Here is a 20,333-nt window from a genome sequence, read left to right on the forward strand (position 1 = left end):
TTTTTGTTACATATTTTGCTGCGTTTTTCTGAGCCTGAGCCAGGAGTAGATTAAGCAGAAGGGAAACGTATAAGAAGCTTCCTATATATTTCCCATTCCTTCTGTAGCCATTTTTAGCTTTGGTTGAAATAAACCGCATGAAAATCTGCAACAAAAATGCTGCATTTCTGCAATGTGGGGCCTCAGCCTTACGCCTCCTGCATACAAATGGCATGGATGTGGTTTTCACTGACCTATATGTTAAAAATGAATTGACAGGGCTGCAAATGCAGACAGATATAGGGGATGTATAGGACAGATATAGGGTACGTATAGGACAGATATAGGGGATGTATAGGGCAGATATAGGGGATGTATAGGGCAGATATAGGGGATGTATAGGACAGATATAGGGGATGTATAGGACAGATATAGGGGATGTATAGGGCAGATATAGGGGATGTATAGGACAGATATAGGGGATGTATAGGACAGATATAGGGGACGTATAGGACAGATATAGGGGATGTATAGGACACATATAGGGGATGTATAGGACAGATATAGGGGATGTATAGGACACATATAGGGGATGTATAGGACACATATAGGGGATGTATAGGACACATATAGGACCTGCTCAATAGTTTTCAGCTCTTCAATTTGGCCCAGATACACAGCCACAAAAATAATGGCTGTATATATGGGTCAATTGAAATATATAGGTCTGTACTTTTATCCACAGTTGTAGAGTCTGGTCATGTGCATTACAGGTTAACTCAATGTGCCTCATATTAATAGCAGTTAACCCCATCATGTCCCTCACATTAACCCCGTGTGCTTTACATAAGGGACACTGATATGTGAGACATATGGAGGTAATAAGTGAATATCTTCATTATATAGGTCCTTTATTAGTACCCCCATATGTCTCACACATCAGTAACCCTTATGTGAGCCACACAGGGTTAATGTGAGGGACATGATGGGGTTAACTGCTATTAATGTGAGGCACATGGGGTTACTAACACTAAAGTAATAACCCCAAATGCCTGACATTAATGAGAATAGTTAGTAACACACGTACCTGGTGTTTTTACTTTCACTTTGCTCCCGGAGCTTCCTCTCTCTCCTCAGGGCTGCAGACGGCAGGAGCTCCTCCTCACATGTAGCAGCAGGTCCAGGGAGCCCTTAGCCCGTGCAGTGAGAGGCTCACCTCTGATTGGTGGGCAGTGAGAGAAGGGGGCGTGTCCTCAGCTCTATAGCAGAGCACTGAAGGGACGCTCTCTCTCTCTCAATTTGTATGAAAGTTGCAGGCTGGCTGCCGTGCCAGCAAAATATGCCTCGCGTGCCAGTCTTGGCACGCGTGCCAGGGGTTGCCGACCCCTGCTCTATAGGATTGAGATCTGGTGACTGTGGAGGCCATTGGAGTACAGTGAACTCATTGTCATGTTCAAGAAACCAGTCTGAGATGATTCCAGCTTTATGACATGGCGCATTATCCTGCTGAAAGTAGCCATCAGATGTTGGGTACATTGTGGTCATAAAGGGATGGACATGGTCAGCAACAATACTCAGGTAGGCTTTGGCGTTGCAACGATGCTCAATTGGTACCAAGGGGCCCAAAGAGTGCCAAGAAAATATTCCCCACACCATGACACCACCACCACCAGCCTGAACCGTTGATACAAGGCAGGATGGATCCATGCTTTCATGTTGTTGACGCCAAATTCTGACCCTACCATCCGAATGTCGCAGCAGAAATCGAGACTCATCAGACCAGGCAACGTTTTTCCAATCTTCAATTGTCCAATTTCAATGAGCTTGTGCAAATTGTAGCCTCAGTTTCCTGTTCTTAGCTGAAAGGAGTGGCACCCGGTGTGGTCTTCTGCTGCTGTAGCCCATCTGCCTCAAAGTTCGACGTACTGTGTGTTCAGAGATGCTCTTCTGGCTACCTTGGTTGTAACGGGTGGCTATTTGAGTCACTGTTGCCTTTCTATCAGCTCAAACCAGTCTGGCCATTCTCCTCTGACCTCTGGCATCAACAACGCATTTCCGCCCACAGAACTGCCGCTCACTGGATGTTTTTTCTTTTTCGGACCATTCTCTGTAAACCCTAGAGATGGTTGTGAGTGAAAATCCCAGTAGATCAGCAGTTTCTGAAATACTCAGACCAGCCCTTCTGGCACCAACAACCATGCCACGTTCAAAGGCACTCAAATCACCTTTCTTCCCCATACTGATGCTCGGTTTGAACTGCAGGAGATTGTCTTGACCATGTCTACATGCCTAAATGCACTGAGTTGCCACCATGTGATTGGCTGATTAGAAATTAAGTGTTAACGAGTAGTTGGACAGGTGTACCTAATAAAGTGGCCGGTGAGTGTAAATAGCATGATGGCTGAGGCTCCCAGAGAAGATGGTGTGGGGGGGTCTCCACATTATTCATTTACCTTATTAGGTTTATAGGAACATGAGAAGAATATGCAAATCTGACTTCCATGATGTAATTAGGAAGCCAGTGCCTCAGTCATGCACACCAATAGAGGGCGCTGACTGAGAATGTGCAAGTCTATCTTCCATGATGTAATTAGGAAGACAGAGTCTCAGTCAAGCAAACCAATAGAGGGCGCTCCCTTTAACATCATGCCAACCTTCTCAGAGGCCTTTGTTTGCAATGATGTTGGAATTTTACCAGGTACAATCTCTGTAAAATCTGGTAAAATCCCAACATCATTGCAAACAAAGGCCTCTGAGAAGGTCGGCATGATGTTAAAGGGAGCGCCCTCTATTGGTTTGCTTGACTGAGACTCTATTTTCCTAATTACATCATGGAATATAGACTTGCACATTCTCAGTCAGCGCCCTCTATTGGTGTGCATTCTTGAGGCACTGGCTTCCTAATTACATCATGGAAGTCAGATTTGCATATTCTTCCCATGTTCCTTTGCACAGTAGCTTAATAAGACTCCACACACCTAAATGGTGGTTCTCTCCCTATGGAGTGACAATATCCCCTCAACCTAGGTTTATAGGAGTCTTTGTTTTATGTTTTGGGTTGTTGTTTTATTTTTTTCAGTTTTAGTGACTCCTATTCTGTGAATTGTATTACTCTATAATGTCTAATTTTGTCTATACTTGAATCGTAGAATTTGTATAGAGCTGCGGAATGGGTTGGCGCTATATACGTAAAATGTATTATTATGGTTATTATTATTATGATTATTTCTTCATACTTAAAACTTTCTACTGTAGGAGATGAGATGCCATTAAATGTGCGGATTTCTCATGAGAAACAGGACAAACTACACAGCTGTCTAGAACACCTTTTCAGTCAGGTGAGTAAAAAATATAGTAACAGCCTATTAGCACCAATGTTAGGTTTTCCTATATGAGTAATTTTGGAGCCATGGCGTGACGCAAGTAATTTATGAGCAAAACTGAGTATTAAAGGTTTGTGTCACCAGAACTCACAGGGTTGACATAAATTAATCTCCATTTTCTTCTTCCCGATGGATCGCTGCCTCCACTGCTGATATATTAAGTCTCTACTGATACGGTAATGAGTTGTTTGGTGCAATCAGGACATCACCATTGCTCACACCTTTGAGTTACCTCCTTGCTATGATTGATAGGGTCAGACAATGTACATGTCAGACATAGCAGAAAGTGGGAAGGGATGGAGGGACTGGTTGATGGAAAACAGCTATTTGGTTTGATGAGAGCAATGATGACACCTTCATTGCACCAAACAGTTCATTAGCCTATAAGGTAAAGAGCCAATATCTCAAGAACCGAGGCACCGAGTGCAAAGCGGAAAAGTGTGTTATATTCAGGTGAACTCTGGCTATCTGACTGTGCTTATAATTATCCATATATCTCCATATAATTATTTCTGGTTTTATTGCAAATTTTGCCTGCTTTTCCCCTAGTTAGTACTCATTATATATATACACATTAAAATCTGTGACATTTAAGATACATTGTGGGAACTACAATCTTATTCATTGCAGTGTAGGTGTGAGTGTAAGTACTCTAAAATACTGCAGAAGCCAAAAAACAAGAAAAGACTGACTATCCATGTAATAAATGTGCAGCAGTGGATGCTACGCTCTGTATTATAGATGGGGTCCATAGTGTGTGACACCCCCCCATTACAACATATTAATGCCCTTATAGTCAGAACCCTATTGTGATGGGAGGGATACTGCTGATGATACATGGTATCAGCTCTTGTTATACATAATAAGATATTAATATTCTTCCTCATTTTTGTTGTACCAAATAAATGCCAATGCCCATAATTTCCCTTTGTTATTTGTTTGCAATGAAATTCTCCTGTATTCTCCTAGGTGGAATCAATAACTAATCTCCTAAGAGGACCGGCCGTGGCCAGAGCATTTGAGCAAACAAAATATTTCACACCTGGCCGAAGTTTACAAGGTAGATGCCGTATATCTGCTTGTCTTTGAGAATATGTTTATATCAATCAGCGCTAACATTGAAACCGCCTGCCAAACTTTGTAACGTCATTAAAACTGTTCTTCTAAAACAGCTCTGAGCAATGGAGCATGGACTCTATAAGACCTCTGAGGGTGGTATCTGGAACCAACATAAGTGACATGTCCTTTAAGCCTTCTCATAACTTATTTTTCCAGCACAATAAAAACAAATAAAGGGACATATTGATTATTTTTTTCTTTTACCCAGGACCCTCACAGATCAGTTGTTCCAATTCAGTGGGACTCCCAATAATGTTTATATACTGGGAGACGCTTTGCTCACTGCATAAAATGTAGAGGTGGGGGAAGGTTTGGGTAGCACTTCCCCATAGATTTAAATGTGATAGCACTGTAGTACCTAAACCCACTGCTACAATTGTGACTCGGCAGCGCAGCTCTCTCAACATGTGATCTGCAGAGGTCCTCAGACCCCTGCAAATCTAATATTGATGGACTATCCTTAGGATCAGCCATCAATAATAGATAGTGGCTAACCCCTTTAACTTTTTCAGCCATTCATGCTACTGTAGCTCTTCCATAGGATCGGACTAGATGGGTTACGCTAGATTCACACTAGTGTTCGGCTCTCTGTTGTGGGACCTGAAATACGGAGAGCCTGTCCGCTTAAAAAGTATGTTATCCAAGGACACCCGTGTACTCTATAGACTATAATGTGGTCTGGATGCCTGTCGAGTTTCCGACGGTTCTTTACTGAAAATGGCGGAGAGAAAAGTCCTACATGCAGGACAATTTTAGGCAGAATCTGCAGTGGAGTCTCCTATGGAGACTTCAACGCAGATGTGAACCTAATCTTAACATTCATTTTGCAACGTGTTAAGATATTTTCAGATAACTTATTCCAATTTTAGTTTTTAGGTGAAATTTTTTAAGAGCTTTACCAATGACTATCATGCATTAAACTGGCAGGCAATTCATATACAGATCCTTGAAAAATGACCAAATCTGGCCCAAAATCCCTGGATTTTAAAACAAAATCTTCCTTGAAAGATTCTCATTGAAGCAATTGAAAGAAATACATATGTAACTCATTATAAAGTTGGTTATTGCATTGAGGCCTCTGGTGCTTCAAGTTACATATCTGCCCTGTAAAGAGTGACCTATCTGGGTCCTATATATTAGATTGGCGGATTGAAGAATTGATATTCACAAACATTACAAGGCTATAGATCGAAGATAAGTGATCTTAGCATGTGGAGATTTATTGCTTAGATGGAGATCTGAGTGTTGGTTCTCTTCTATTTCTCGCATTCTGCAGAATTTCAACAGGAAATGGAACCTAAATTAAGCTGTCCAAAGCGGTTACGGCTACACATTAAACAGGACCCCTGGAACCTGCCCAGTAGTGTTCGCATTCTTGCACAAAACATTAAGAAATTTGTAGAAGGTGAGTCTTACGTTGTAACTTCTTGTTATTTTTTGGCTACAATGTAATTAAATTAAATAAGTTGGGCCCATCACCAAATCAGTTCGAAACCACTTATATGCTGATGTAGGGGTGATTAGAGAACATATCTTTTTGTGTTCGGTTAAGGCCCCGCATAGCGAGACGCAGCCAAAACCTGAAAAGACAAAAAAGGCACGACACTGAGCCGATCCTGGTGTACTACCCTTGGTATTTAAAAGGATAATAAACATAACAGGTGACTGCTCACCTGATTAAGTTGTGTGGGACACAACAACCGAAAGGATGTAACAACCGTTGTGGATATGGCGGGCAGCTGCTTGTATCTGTCACGTGAACGTCAAGACAAGTGGGTTAGTGAACCAGCCTCCAGGAAGGACAGGAAAAGAACAGCTCTCACCCGGACTGATATGTGGAATACGACTTTATTTACACAACGCGTTTCAGACAGGTTTAATGTACACTTGAGAAAGGGCCTAGGGCTTGAAACGCGTCGTGTAAATAGTCGTATTCCACATAGCAGCCAAAACCTGGGCGTTTTTGCAATTGCAGCATTTCCATAGCAGATTTTTTCTGCAATGTGCGGATGGGATTAATGAGAATCCCATCCACTTTCACAAAGTGCAAACTTGAATGCTAAGAAAATGAATTTTTATTCCTTTACGTGAATGAGTTGTTTTTTAGCCATTTTGCCAAAGAACCCTTTCTCGCCAGTTGTCAGCATACATTGAAACCTATCAATCTTTCCATTTGGGGTTGCGCTGGATGGAGAAAAATAGTTTCTCTGGCAGGCGCTGAGCAGCTCATTTGCATTCAAAATAAAAGTTGATTTTCTCGGGAGCAAAATGACACTTTGACATATTAAAGGTATGTTCACTATGTTGCTATCTGCCCCCTACAATACCATATAAGTGGTTTAATGTAAATTTTGGTATTGGTAGACTTGACTTTACAATTGCAACTGTTGCTCTACTAGTCACACCTAATGTTAGTGTAATTGGGCACACAGCCATCTCACAGTGCTGGATTTCTGCCGGCTATTCACAACACAGCCGTATTCAGTATCAATATCATTGCAATATTATGTTGTACAAGTACATGTCAGCACAGATATTAGCCCTGTCACTTCTGACAAGTACATAGACGCTACATTATATCCACCTCACTTCTTCTCGATGTGATGACAGCTGTATTTTCATGTCATTTTCTTGTCCATTAGTCATTGTTTCAATTTATCTGCCCTCTTGTCTACCATGTCAATGCTCATGTCCTCTATACTTGTCTGAAATAGACCTGAATTATTTTTTCCTCACTCCCACTGTCCAAATAGACTTGGATTTTTATTATTGTCTAATCTCATTTATTTTTCCCTTCCTTATATATACTTTTCTTGGTGCTGCATTCTTCTTTTATGTGCTGTTTTCAGATTGTTGATGTATGTATAACGTTGACTAGGTAGCATTGGCCATACATAATTGTATCTGTATAACTATTGTTGCACTTACCCATTAGTTAAAGGGATCCTATCATTGGATATCTTTTTTTTCTGACTAACACGTAGGAATAGCCTTAAAAAGGCCTTTTCTTCTCCTACATTTAGATTTCTTCTCCATGCTGCCGTTCCATAGATATAAGTTCTCTCTGCAAATAAGTTCTCTCGCAGCACTGGGTGCGTTCCTCAGCGCTCAAACAGCACTGGGGGGTGTCCCAATGCTGCGAGAGAAATCTCCAGCGACGCTTCCATCTTCTTCTGGAACGGCCTCTCTCCACGTCTTCTTCCGTCCTGTGATTCAATCTTCTAGGCCTCAGGTAGAGCCGACTGTGCATGCCCGGGCCACAAGAAAATGGCTGCTTACACTAGCTTACTGTGTAAGCAGCCATTTTTTGTGGCTCGGGCATGCACAATCGGTTCTGCCCGAGGTCTAGAAGATTGAAACCTAGGATGGAAGAAGACACATGGAGAGGGCGTTCCAGAATAAGATGGAGGCATTACTGGAGATTAAGGCTGCATGCACACGGAGTTACGCCAGGCTTGTAAAAATCCTCATTCACAGCCGTACACGCGAGCGCTGCGGACGGCTCCCGAACACTTCCCATTCACTTCTATGGGAGCGCTCGTAACGCCGGTGTTACGAGCGCTCCCATTGAAGTGAATGGGAAGTGTTCGGGAGCCAACCGCAGTGCTCGCGTGTATGGCTGTGAATGAGTATTTTTACAAGCCCGGCGTAACTCCATGTGCATGCAGCCTAAGTCTATTCCTACATGTTAGTCAGAAAAAAAAGGGTATCCAATGATAGGATCCCTTTAAGTACTGGCAGATTGCACAGAAATCACTGGGATCCAGCAATAATCTGACACGTGTGAGGGCTCCCTGCCTAGCCCCCAATTTTTGAGGAACGCGGAATGGTGTGTGTTGTATTTCAACATACCCAAATCTTTTGTTTTGCTGAGAGATAAGCGTTGCCGCTGGAGATGGGCGCACTGCTTTCTTCTGAGCCGGGGTCTGAATATTCCAAATTGTTTGCTTTTTAATGACACCAAACAGATTCATCTTGGTCAGACTAAGATTATAAAACGAGCATATGTAGAAAAAATTAGGAAGGGCACTCACCCACATCCAAGCTCGTCTTCATAAAATACTTCTTTTATTAAGGTAACAGATTTCTTTAAAATCAAGTAGTGCAGGGAGGGAATAGAGCATATCAGGCAAGTAGGCAACAGCCGTTTCGCGCAACTGTGTGCGCTTTCTCAAGCCTCAGAATGCAATTCTGCATTCGCATTCTGAGGCTTGAGAAAGCGCACACAGTTGCGCGAAGCGGCTGTTGCCTACTTGCCTGATATGCTCTATTCCCTCCCTGCACTACTTGATTTTAAAGAAATCTGTTACCTTAATAAAAGAAGTATTTTATGAAGACGAGCTTGGATGTGGGTGAGTGCCCTTCCTAATTTTTTCTACATATGCTCTATTTGTTCATACTGCCTTTTTTTGGTCGTTGAGCACCCCCACAGCTCTTCATATTTAAGGTTATAATCCTCATACTTACCTTCAATTTATTGGGACTTTCATTTACATTTCTAGCAGTGCCATCCTATATTTCTTTTTCCTCGTTCTTTTCATAAGATTATAAAACACCCCAAAGTAAAATGATTTCACTTCCGTTTTTATCCAAACTTGTTCGACCCAAAATGAATCTGAGACCCGAGCCACCTGAACCTGAAATGAAACACATCTTGAGAAGTTCGCCCATCTCTAGTTGGCACAGCTATCTAAGGTTAGGTTCACACTAGCGCTCGGTCTCCATTCGGGGATTCCATTCCCCATTCCGTTTTTTCGAGAGGAAAGTCATCCAAGCAGGACTTCACTCTCTGCATTTTTCTACCTTTTTCGGGTGGAAAGCAAGCGGAAGTCCGGTGGAACCCATTATAGTTTATGGGGTTTGTGGGCTTCCAAGGGTAACTGCTTTTTTAATTGTATCCCATGAATGGAAACCTAAAAGCAGGTATGAACCAAACCCAACAGTTACTTGTGCTCCTTATGTTATCCCGTCTGATGAAGTTATATCCAAAATGAAGACTAAGGTATGACTTTTGCCTCCATTTTTATATTCTAAAATACTGGTTTCAATTACTTTACTCTCGATTTGATCTGATTCCAAGAAGCAGAGACTCTTAACACTGTATTACTCGGAGTTTTCACTCTATTTATGTCCTTAATAATTAATAGCAACTCAAAAGACTCTTTTATGATCCAAAAAGCCATGCATGTTCAGTATCCATGACATGAATGCTAAGTACCCTTGTTTCCTTCTATGTCAATACGATAAAGTCCCTCTATGTTTCACTTTCTCGCCTTAAGGGCTTAATTCGCGCTCATTCCGGGGGTTTATTATTGTGAAATATTTGCCACTTTTGAAAAATGACATTTTATGGCGGTCAGCTGCATGTATCCATATAACACTGTAGAGTAATTCTATGAAGAATGCAGCGTCAGCACTTACTATAATGTATTTTGATGGTAAGGCAATGATTCTTTAGAAGATTTATGAGTATGTTTATTTTACCGAAATCCAAAGGAGATGAAAGCAACCGCTATCTACTGGCCCACAGTCTAATTTAGCTTATTTCCCACAGCTTCCGATCATCTAATGTCCTAAACCATCACCAAGTTTCTTTTTATTAGTTTGTCATTAGAAAGTATCTAGCAGATCCTGGCATCTAAATCCTAATCCGAATAAAATGAGCTCCAGCAAATGCACAAGACGTCTGTAGAGATTACAATCTTTAGTTTTCTCGGGAAACATAACAGCTTGATAAATTATCAGCCTTGCCTTACAAGGATTGCAGCAAGGAGAATTGTAATAAACATTGGGTCTAAAGGTGACCATACACTTTAGATAGTTGTCCGCTGAACCTCAACATCATCTGTCAAGGGAGAGATGGCAGACTCCCATACACACAAGATAGTTGGCTGCTCTGGCCTATACAACACGTTCAGCCAACTTTACTATTGATTTGATGGGGCACCTAAACGTAACACTTTTCATTTATTTCCTTTAGAGGTGGAAACGCGGATACTGTTAGCCCTGCTGGAATATACAGGTAAGAATATTGGCTGCTTTTATTCATTTTTCGGAATTCTAAGTGGAGTTATTACATACTTGGATATCAAGAAGATCCACACCGCTCAAACGTTTAACAGATACATATAGTCTTTGTGAAACTCTAGAAGTCTAAGAAGGTATAAGATTGTACAGATATAACTAATGAATAGAGGTCTATGGAGAAGGGAGGGCGAAGAAGAGGTTTATTGGTTGAAGTATTGTTCCGCTTTGTACAGAAGGACATTACGTTACTACACATAGTGGAGTCAAAGGAGTTGTCCTAGTTTCTAAGTGCAGCAGAGCTTTACAGCTGCAGTATTTGTGTGTGTGTGTGTGTGTGTGTTCCACAGCCTCTTCCTTTTGTCCCTACTCTATAGACTTCTCTGTTAGAGGTAACTCAGCTTAATAAATGTAGAACAAAGCATTTATCTTTAAAGGGATTCAACCATTAAAACACATTTTTTTTCTCGTTGACACGTAGGAATAGCCTTAAGAAAGGCTATTCTTCTTCTACCTTTAGATGTCTTCTCCGCGCCACCGTTCGGTATAAATCCCCGTTTTTATCGGTATAATATCTTTTATGTTTGAATAGTATAGATGAATATAAGAGACTGTGTAGTTTATTTTATATTAAAGGGATTCTACCATTAAAACACAATTTTTTTTCTCGTTGACACGTAGGAATAGCCTTAAGATGTCTTCTCCACGCCGCCGTTCGGTATAAATCCCGGTTTTCATCGGTATGCAAATGAGTTCTCATGCAGCACTGGGGGCGGACCCAGTGCTCGAACAGCACTGGGGGCGTCCCCAATGCTGCGAGAGAACTCTCCAGCGACGCCTCCATCTCCTTCAGGAATGGCCTCTTCACAATGTCTTCTTTCGTTTCTGGCAGTCAAACTTCTGGGCCTCGAGCAGAGCCGATTGCACATGCCCGCGGCCACAAGAGAAATGGCCGCTCACACAGTAAGTAAGCGGCCATTTTCTTGTGGCCTGTGGGCATGCGTAGTTATCTCTGCCTGAGGCCCGAGGCCTACAAGTTTGCCAGCGCTGGAAGTAGACGCGTGAAGAGGACGTTCCTGAAGAAGAAGGAGGCATCACTGGAGAGTTCTCTCGCAAGAGTACTCATTTGAATACCGGCAAAAACCGGGATTTATACCGAATGGTGGCGCGGAGAAGACATCGTAAGGCTATTCCTACGTGTCAACGAGAAAAAAATGTGTTTTAATGGTAGAATCCCTTTAATAAGATACACTACACAGTCTCTTATATTCATCTATACTATTCATACATAAAAGATATAACTGGAGACAGACTTTAACAACTTGTACATAGCAACGCTCAGATTGGGCTCAAACCCAAAGAATTGTGATAGAGACATGGAAGATGGGGTAAAGACCATTTGTTATTTATAGTTTGTAGTAGATATGTAGGGTAGTGGTAGGATGTGCCTTTATGCATTGGTTATTCTAATACACAGGAATAATCTATCCTTATGTGAGCGATAACAGAGAATGAATTACAGATTCTCTCTATTTGTCTCTACAGATAGTGAAGTACAGCTGAGGAGAGATATGGTGTTTTGCCAGAGCTTAGTAGCCACCGTCTGTGCCTTCTCTGAACAGCTTATGGCTGCATTAAATCACATGTATGACAGCAACAGAGAATATGAAGTGGAAACCCAGGAAGCCAGTAGAAGATGGCTGGAGCAGATCGCTAACGCCGGTGTTCTCTTCCACTTCCAGTCTCTTCTGTCTCCAAATATGGTAATGGACGTTACTAACTTCATATATTACTAGTATATGGGGGATGTTATTAAAGGGGTTCTCAAAAACTTAAAGATTGAGGGCATATAAAATAATAGGATTGTGTATGTCCAACCCCAGGGACTACCTTCAGTCATCAGACACTCTTTAGGGTAGGTCTTCAAGTAAGTAATTTCTAATGTCTTGCAAGTGAACATCAGTGTATTGTAGTAACATGTTAGATGGATCAGGCAGAAGTCCTGCAAAGTGTTTCAACAAAGACCGTGTGAAAAATGTGAGAGTGATAGTAGAGGAAATCTCTGGCGCACTTGATAAGCACATGTACCAATTGTAACCTAATGGGAGGATTTATCTTGCACTTCATTATTCCTGTACACTGCATTGTACTGCTTATGAAAGGACCAATAATGTAATACAATTCCTTTAATCTTTGCTCCTTCACTCTTTCATTATCATCATTGAACTGGGTTTGCAATCATATTCATTATTAATATGCAATCCACCACTGCTGTGAGTATATATTATAGGTATTATGTGGTCTTCCTTCATCTCCTGCTTCCGATGTGTTTTCTTCTACAGACAGATGAACAAGCTATGCTGGAAGACTCACTTGTTGCCCTCTTTGATTTGGAAAAGGTCATGTTTTATTTTAGACAAGCAGAACATGGACCACAAACTGCAAGTATGTATCATTATTATTAATAAAAAGTTCTAAGGATTCTTTCACACTTCCCTTGTATCAGCCATACGTGTGTTCCATCATAAGAACAGGAGAACAGATTAATGAAAAAAACAAAGGACTCCAAAGGACCCCTTTGTCTGTAATGAGAAAAAGTTGGATTGTCATATGGTGACTCACTTCAGCCACTACACAGAGAATAGCGCAGTCTCCTTATCTGCTCTCTGTATATCAGATCGGTGGAGGTGCCAACTATCAATCTAATATTGCTTACCAATTCTTAGGATGCTCATCAATATTTATAGCCTGGAAAACCCCTTTAAGTTAAAAGTTTCTTTGCCTTGCTCAATGTTGGAAGGGTCCTTTGATAATGAACTGTAGCATACGTATAGAAATCACCATAACAGGACCAATCCAATCCACAAAAGCACAAAAATGACAAAAAGATCAGCGCTTACCAAACAAAGTCTTGTCTCAATCCTTTATTTAAAGCTTCTTAAACAATGCATTTCGAAACCTGTATGTGGTCTCTTCATCAGGTGTACATAGGAACAGCATAACAAGTCTATTATGCATTATACACTTGTTATACTGTTCCTATGTTTCTGTTGGTGGAACCCCCAACCATCAGAAGTTATCTGGCCTTGTGGCTTGGCACCACCACAGAGGAAATTAATTATTGCACATGAATATATGGGGACCCTGAACCATATTGACTCCTTCTCACCATCCACCGTAATAATAGCACGCGTAACACATTGAAATCAATGGGAGGCTTTGTAACCCATTGATTTCAATGTGTTACGTGCGCATTAAATGGAACCCATTGAAGTCAATGGGATTCTGTTTTACAGCGCTGATTCTTATGCGAGTTATTGTGCAAGAATCAGTGCCACGTTACATCGTGTGAATGCACCCTTATATTGGAAACTTCTTCACTATCCAGACCTGTGACAGGTTTCCAGTTCTATCATATATTGTATTCACATTGGCCAACTTTTTTTTTTTTTTTGAGAAGACCACCCCCTGGAAGACTACTTACCTATAGAATCTGGAGTAGGTATCTGATAGAGCTTTCACTGTAAGCACTATAAGTATATAGTAATATACAATGCATTATTCCATCTATTGTAACCACTCACATACTGTATATGATACAGTATTCAATGAGCGCACATCTGATAGGACACGCTGCACATTTGGCTCTGTCAGAATAGATTTTCTGTAGCTACTATCCTGATATAGGTCAAGGAGGTAAAAGTATTGCTGGACTATTGTGGTACGACAGGTCAAGATGGTAACAGTCATACTGCGCTTTTGTATGGAAGACAAATAACATGTTTCACTTATATTCTCAGATGTTCCCATTACCTATCAGGCGGAAGGAAGCCGACAAGCTCTGAAAATTTACTTTTACATAGACAGTTATCATTTCGAGTATCTTCCAAATAGGCTGAAGAACGGAGGAGGATTTAAAATTCACCCCGTCCTATTTTCTCAAGGTGAAGACTTTTTTTTTTTGTTTTACATTTTTTTGCAAAAGAAAAATTAGTTTCTTCTCTGCGGAAAATTGGATCTCCGTTTCCTGAGACCTGCTGTATCCTTGTAACAATGCATTAATAAAACCCCATTCTGAGGTCGGAAAAGAAAATCCCATTATTTCTGATGAAGCATTTGCAGCACTGACAATTAATATGTGCGGTCCCACAGTCCTGCAAAGGCAAAGTCCAAATGAGCCATCCCCATTCACACTGGTGCAAATTGCCCCAAGCTTATTATAGACAGAGCTGATATAATTGTCTTTAGGCATCAGTCGTACAGCTCACTACCGACTGCCATAACCTCTAGCAAGGTGATTTAAAATAGTATTATGGGATGGTCGGGCAAAATGGTGCACATGGCATTAGGTATAGAGCGACATTCTGGGAATGTTTGACACATTTCTGTTCCTTATACCAATTTATGGATAGTATTCTGTTCCGCTGACTCTGGAACAGTTGAAATGTTTTATAATGTTCTGGAGCAATCAACACTGTTAGTTTTGGGACCTGATATGCAATGAACTGCAATGTCTAATATCAAGGGGTCATGGTCAGACAGGAGCAAACAAAGGGTGTGCTTCTGATTCTGAGCTCTGCCACTATCCACCTCTGAGTCACCCCTTTTCCTGCTCCTGCCTGACACTGCCCATCTGATAGTACAGAACCTAAAGATCATATCAGTCACCAAAACTAACTGCAATGAGATCTCAGGAACAGTGAGGGCCGGACAAAAATTGCAACTGTATCTGAGTCAATGGAGAGGTTAAAGGTCTGCTTAAAAACAATTAACCCCTGTACATGTCTGCAACAACACTGTTTCTGGCTAGTCCCATTATAGGGTGTATTTGGCAGGGTATGGTAAGTTACATAAAATAAACAATAGGTATATTATATGCTTTTGCATGAGCCATGTCTGCATATGGAAATATATGCGTACTGTACATGTAATGCACTAATGGTCCATAACTCAGGGATCGTTGCTTTTATCCTTTTTCTGCTTTTCCAAGCTATTCTTTGTAATATTCCCAGCAGTCAATGGCCGCTCACCTGTTTTGTTGAATCACACAGAGACTATAAAATCAGAATAGCATGAGACTGTGCAATGTTCCAGGGCACAATGGAAAAAAAAAATAAGTGCAATTTCTCTTCCTATTTTAGCTCTGGAGAGTATGGACGGCTATTATTACAAGGATAATGTTTCTATTGAAGAATTTCAGGCCCAGATTAATGCCGCTTCACTCGAGAAAGTTAAACAGTACAATCAGAAACTGCGGTGAGTTCTTCATTGACTTTTACTCATCTTGTGCACTTCTGGCTGCTTAAGTTTGTAATGAAAGATGTGTCAGTATTACTAACCGGTAGTAAATAGTACAACCCTATAATTCACCGGCTACATGACCTTACAGTGGTAAGATGTTCTGTAATATAACAGATATTCCAGAACGGTCACTTCTGACCATCCATAGTCATGTGCAGTGACCAGGCTGCAGTCTAGGACTGGTCTTCTTAAAGATGTATTCACAAAAATCCAATTTATCTATTTTGGTTTAATGATTAGAGATGAGCGAATACCGTTCGATTGAGTAGATATTCGATCGAATTTTAAAGGGTCTCAATCACTAGGAAAAGTCATTTTTAACTGATCACATCCTTGCATAGGCTTTAGAAAGTCTATTCCACACCTACCTTTAGTATGTAGATTGCCTCAGTGGTTTCTGAATAAGTCCATTTTTATTTATGTGCTAATTAGACTGGTGCACGATGCATCGTGCCATCTGTGGTTGTCATGGGCAATGTGATTTAAAGGGGTGCATGCTAATGTTTCTTTAGCTTTAAATTTGTGTTTCTGTCCATACTATTGTGGAAGAAAGAAGGTTTCCAAGTATTTTTCCACTTTCATAGAGGTTCTATTGAGTGTGGAAAGTGTGTAGTTGATAGGTTGTGATAGTGGGGTAATCCTGTGACTTGGGCGTGTTAGATGCCCCCAGGCATCCTTCCCCTGCTGTCCCAGTTACATTACAGAGGTGTTGGCATAATTTCCTGGGGTATCATTGTGGACTTGGTGACCCTCCTGAGTCGAATTGTGGTTTCCCCTGAAACGAGCATTTTTCCCCATAGACTATAATGGGATTCGATATTTAGTCGAATTGTCAAATATTGAGGGGCTACTCAAAACAGATATTGAATATTTCACTACTCGCTCATCTCTATTAATAATTAATGTCTCATCATCCCATGGATTCCTACAATAGAAGTCCTAAGCCCCCTGTTTAAGATAATTGATTACAGCACTCAGCTATCGTATCTTCATAAGACCCATAGAAGTGCATGTAGAAGTGGTCACCCATGTGGACTACTGGACTACTTGCCACCAACTCCTCCACCTATCCTCCTGGGCAGAGGGCCACCTGGATATCTGATGGTGGTGGTAGTGTTTCCTCCAGGGCACATCCTATATGTTATCAGATTTCCTGAGCTTTATGGATGTTGGAATGCCCATGATGGTTGTGCAGGAATAAGTTTCATGATATTCCAAAACAGAGTAACTTTCAGTTTTTACTTGAGCTAAACAACATCCAATTCTTGAGATACAGTTCTCATAGCATTACTACTGTAAGTTGAGATTAAGCTACCATTGGTTTATCCAATTTAGCAGTCTGCATTTCTCTTCCTGAGACAGTCTCTATTTCAACTTTTTCTCACAAAAGTCCCCTACAAGTTCCCACTGCAGATCATCAGGATGCGCCCTGTGCAGACAGAGTTGTGGTTTTGATGCCCATATAACACTTATCCTCAGAGGTTTATCTGGTCCACTCTCCCCTGTAACATCCACTAAGCAGGGATTGCTCCCATCTCCTGTCTGCTGAAATCACGTAGCACTATGCCATCCAGACTGTCTCATGGTTAGCTGCCATTCTGGCTCAATCTCCCTTCACACTCCACACTTACTTGCTACTCCAAGGACATGAGAATACACCAGATTTCTTCCTTCCAAGAACTCTTCAGATGAGTCATACTAAGTCTTAGCTCTACAGTGGCTCATTAAAATGATATACTCATTACAGTACAAACATATTAGACAAGATACACAAACAACTATAAACATTTTGTAGTTTTCTTAGTAGGACATCACATATGGAAGAGTTTCTAGGCATGTTCTGTTCAGGTAGGGGAGTATCATATATTATGATGAATAATGGATGGCTTAGTGGTGTTATTGAAGTGTTATTTTCTATTGTAATCCTGTATGTGATGTAAATGACGTTACTGCTGCAAAGAAAACCCCACAGAATTGATAAGTGTAAGTTTAATTTTAGGCTTAGTGGCCAGAGTGAAAACGGAAGAATTTAGTACTTTTATAAAAACAGATAGTGAGACGAAAAGTTAAGAAAAATAAGCAAAAACTCTTAAATAGCTTTAAAATAAAAACTTAGTTTAAAAATGTCATTTTTCTGGTGGCATGTTTCTCTAAGATTCACATTCATCCTAATGAAAGTAGTCATACGGATTTACTGGGACATCACTGGCAACACTACAATGTATCATGCCAACAATCTGTGCAGAATATTCTGCCAATCTGCCACTCACCTGTAGTTTTACACAAGACGAAAAATTCACAGCAAAGATGGAAAAAGAGCACAATGTTGTTGGTCGTATAAACTTTATTGCACTGCGTTATGCACTGGTAATATCCTACGTAATGCATAATATGCATCCCAACATGTGTACCTGGCGGCCGGAAAATAACGCAGAATGATGAAGAATTCCTCTCCATTTTCCTCTGTGTGAACTTACCCTTATAATTGTACTGTATGGTTCACAGTCATGTATACAGTAGTAGGCCACATACATCCTCTAGGTCAGTGATTTTCAACCAGTGTGCCGCGGCACACTAGTGTGCCGCGACACATGGTCGGGTGTGCCGCGGGGAAAGTTCCCCAAACTCGTGCCAAACTCGGGGCGAACTCTCCAAAACCTATTTTGCTGGCACAGCAGCCAGTCCCCGACGTTCGTGTACTTGTAAATGTAGACAGAGCGTCCCTTCACTGCTCTGCTAGAGCTGAGGTGTAGGACACGCCCCCTTCTCTCCCTGCCCACCAATCAGAGATGAGCCTCTGACTGCACAGGATAAGGGCTCCTTGGACCTGCTGCTACACGTGAGGAGGAGCTCCTGCCGTCTGCAACCCTGAGGAGGAGAGGAAGCTGAACAAAGTGAAAGTAAACACAACACCCGGTTAGTAACTATTCTTATGAATGTCAGGCATTTGGGGTTATTACTTTAGTTTTAGTAACTCCATGTGCCTCACATTAATAGCAATTAACCCCATCATGTCCCTCATATTAACCCCTGTGTGGCTCACATAAGAGTTAATAACATGTGTGACATATGGGGGTACTATATAATGAAGATATTTACTTAATTATTACCTCCATATGTCTCACATATCAGTATCCCTTATGTAAAGCACACAGGGGGTTAATGTGAGGGACATGATGGGGTTCACTGCTATTAATATGAGGCACATTGAGTTGTAACCTGTAATGCACAAGACCAGACTTTTTATACACAACTGTGGATAAAAGTACAGACCTATACATTTCTAAGGACCCATATATACAGCCATTCTTTTTGTGGCTGTGTATCTGGGCTAAATTGAAGAGCTGAAAATTATAGAGCAGGTCCTATATCTGTCCTATACGTACCCTATATCTGTCCTATACAACACCTATATCTGTCCTATACGTACCCTATATCTGTCCTATACCTACCCTATATCTGTCCTATACCTACCCTATATCTGTCCTATATATACCCTATATCTGTCTGCATTTGTAGCCCTGTCAATTAATTTTAATGTTTATATCAGTGAAAACCACATGCGTGCCACTTGTATGCAGGAGGCGTAAGGCTGAGGCCCCACGTTGCATAAACGCAGCGTTTTTGTTGCAGATTTTGCTGCAGTTTATTTCAACCAAAGAATCAACCATTTAGAATCTATATTATTAACTATATGTATAATATGTACTGTTTTAGTGTCATTTTGTGCCATTTTGGTTTGTGGTGTGCCCCGGGATTTTTTAAGTGTAAAAAGTGTGCCGCGGCTCAAAAAAGGTTGAAAATCACTGCTCTAGGTTATGCTTCAGTTTATACCACCAACAACACTGTGCTCTTTTTCCATCTTTGCTGTAAATTTTTAGTTCTGTGTAAAATTATAGGTGAGTGGCAGATTGGCAGAATATTCAATCGTTGGTAGACCCAGCAGATGTTTCCTTACGGATGGTATTGAGCGACACAATACTCCTGGATGCCTGGTGAAACTCCAGGTGTATGTGAGCTATCGGTTGGGTGCGATTTCTCTCGCCAGCACTAGTCTGTCTGTATCTCCAAGTTTCGGGGGTCTGCCGACTCGGGGCACATTCCAACAATCACCGTTCTCCTTCCACTTCATAATCACATAGGCCACTGTCGATTTTGGGTAATTCAGTTTGTTTGCTATGGATCGACCATTTCTGTGGTACCCCACAATTACCCCTTTCTCGAATCCCAACTCTGCACTTCATGGCATCTTGCATGCGATTAAAACCATGCTGTTTCCTACATGATATTTAACGGCGGAAGGTGTGATGTACATCACGACCGCAGATATCTTCATTTGCATAGGTGTCCAAATACTCATTGGTAGACAGTGTATATATTACTCAAACATCCAACATCAATTTGGGTAGCCGGCTGAAATACAAATGACATCCCACAAAGAATATACTCCATGGTGGTAGTGTCCAGGAACATGCAAACTAGAACAAAATCCATCCATGACTGAAAGCGTTAGTAGACCACAGATCG

General features: G+C 41.1%; 1 protein-coding gene across 2 annotated transcripts in view; it reads left to right on the forward strand.

The window, feature by feature from the left end:
- PREX2 (phosphatidylinositol-3,4,5-trisphosphate dependent Rac exchange factor 2) overlaps nt 1-20,333 on the forward strand; it is a 201,557-nt gene that overhangs the window by 142,473 nt on the left and 38,751 nt on the right. For both annotated transcript variants that reach the window (XR_012715440.1, XM_075270399.1), the window contains exons 28-35: nt 3,235-3,317; nt 4,332-4,422; nt 5,758-5,886; nt 10,462-10,503; nt 12,051-12,268; nt 12,848-12,950; nt 14,306-14,449; nt 15,647-15,761. Coding sequence is in view for 1 of the 2 variants with exons in the window: in XM_075270399.1 (XP_075126500.1) it covers nt 3,235-3,317; nt 4,332-4,422; nt 5,758-5,886; nt 10,462-10,503; nt 12,051-12,268; nt 12,848-12,950; nt 14,306-14,449; nt 15,647-15,761 (925 nt within the window). In the remaining variant the exon portion in view is untranslated. The remainder of the gene's footprint in view (nt 1-3,234; nt 3,318-4,331; nt 4,423-5,757; nt 5,887-10,461; nt 10,504-12,050; nt 12,269-12,847; nt 12,951-14,305; nt 14,450-15,646; nt 15,762-20,333) is intronic.

Source organism: Leptodactylus fuscus, chromosome 4, assembly GCF_031893055.1.
Source record: "Leptodactylus fuscus isolate aLepFus1 chromosome 4, aLepFus1.hap2, whole genome shotgun sequence".
NCBI lineage: Eukaryota > Metazoa > Chordata > Amphibia > Anura > Leptodactylidae > Leptodactylus > Leptodactylus fuscus.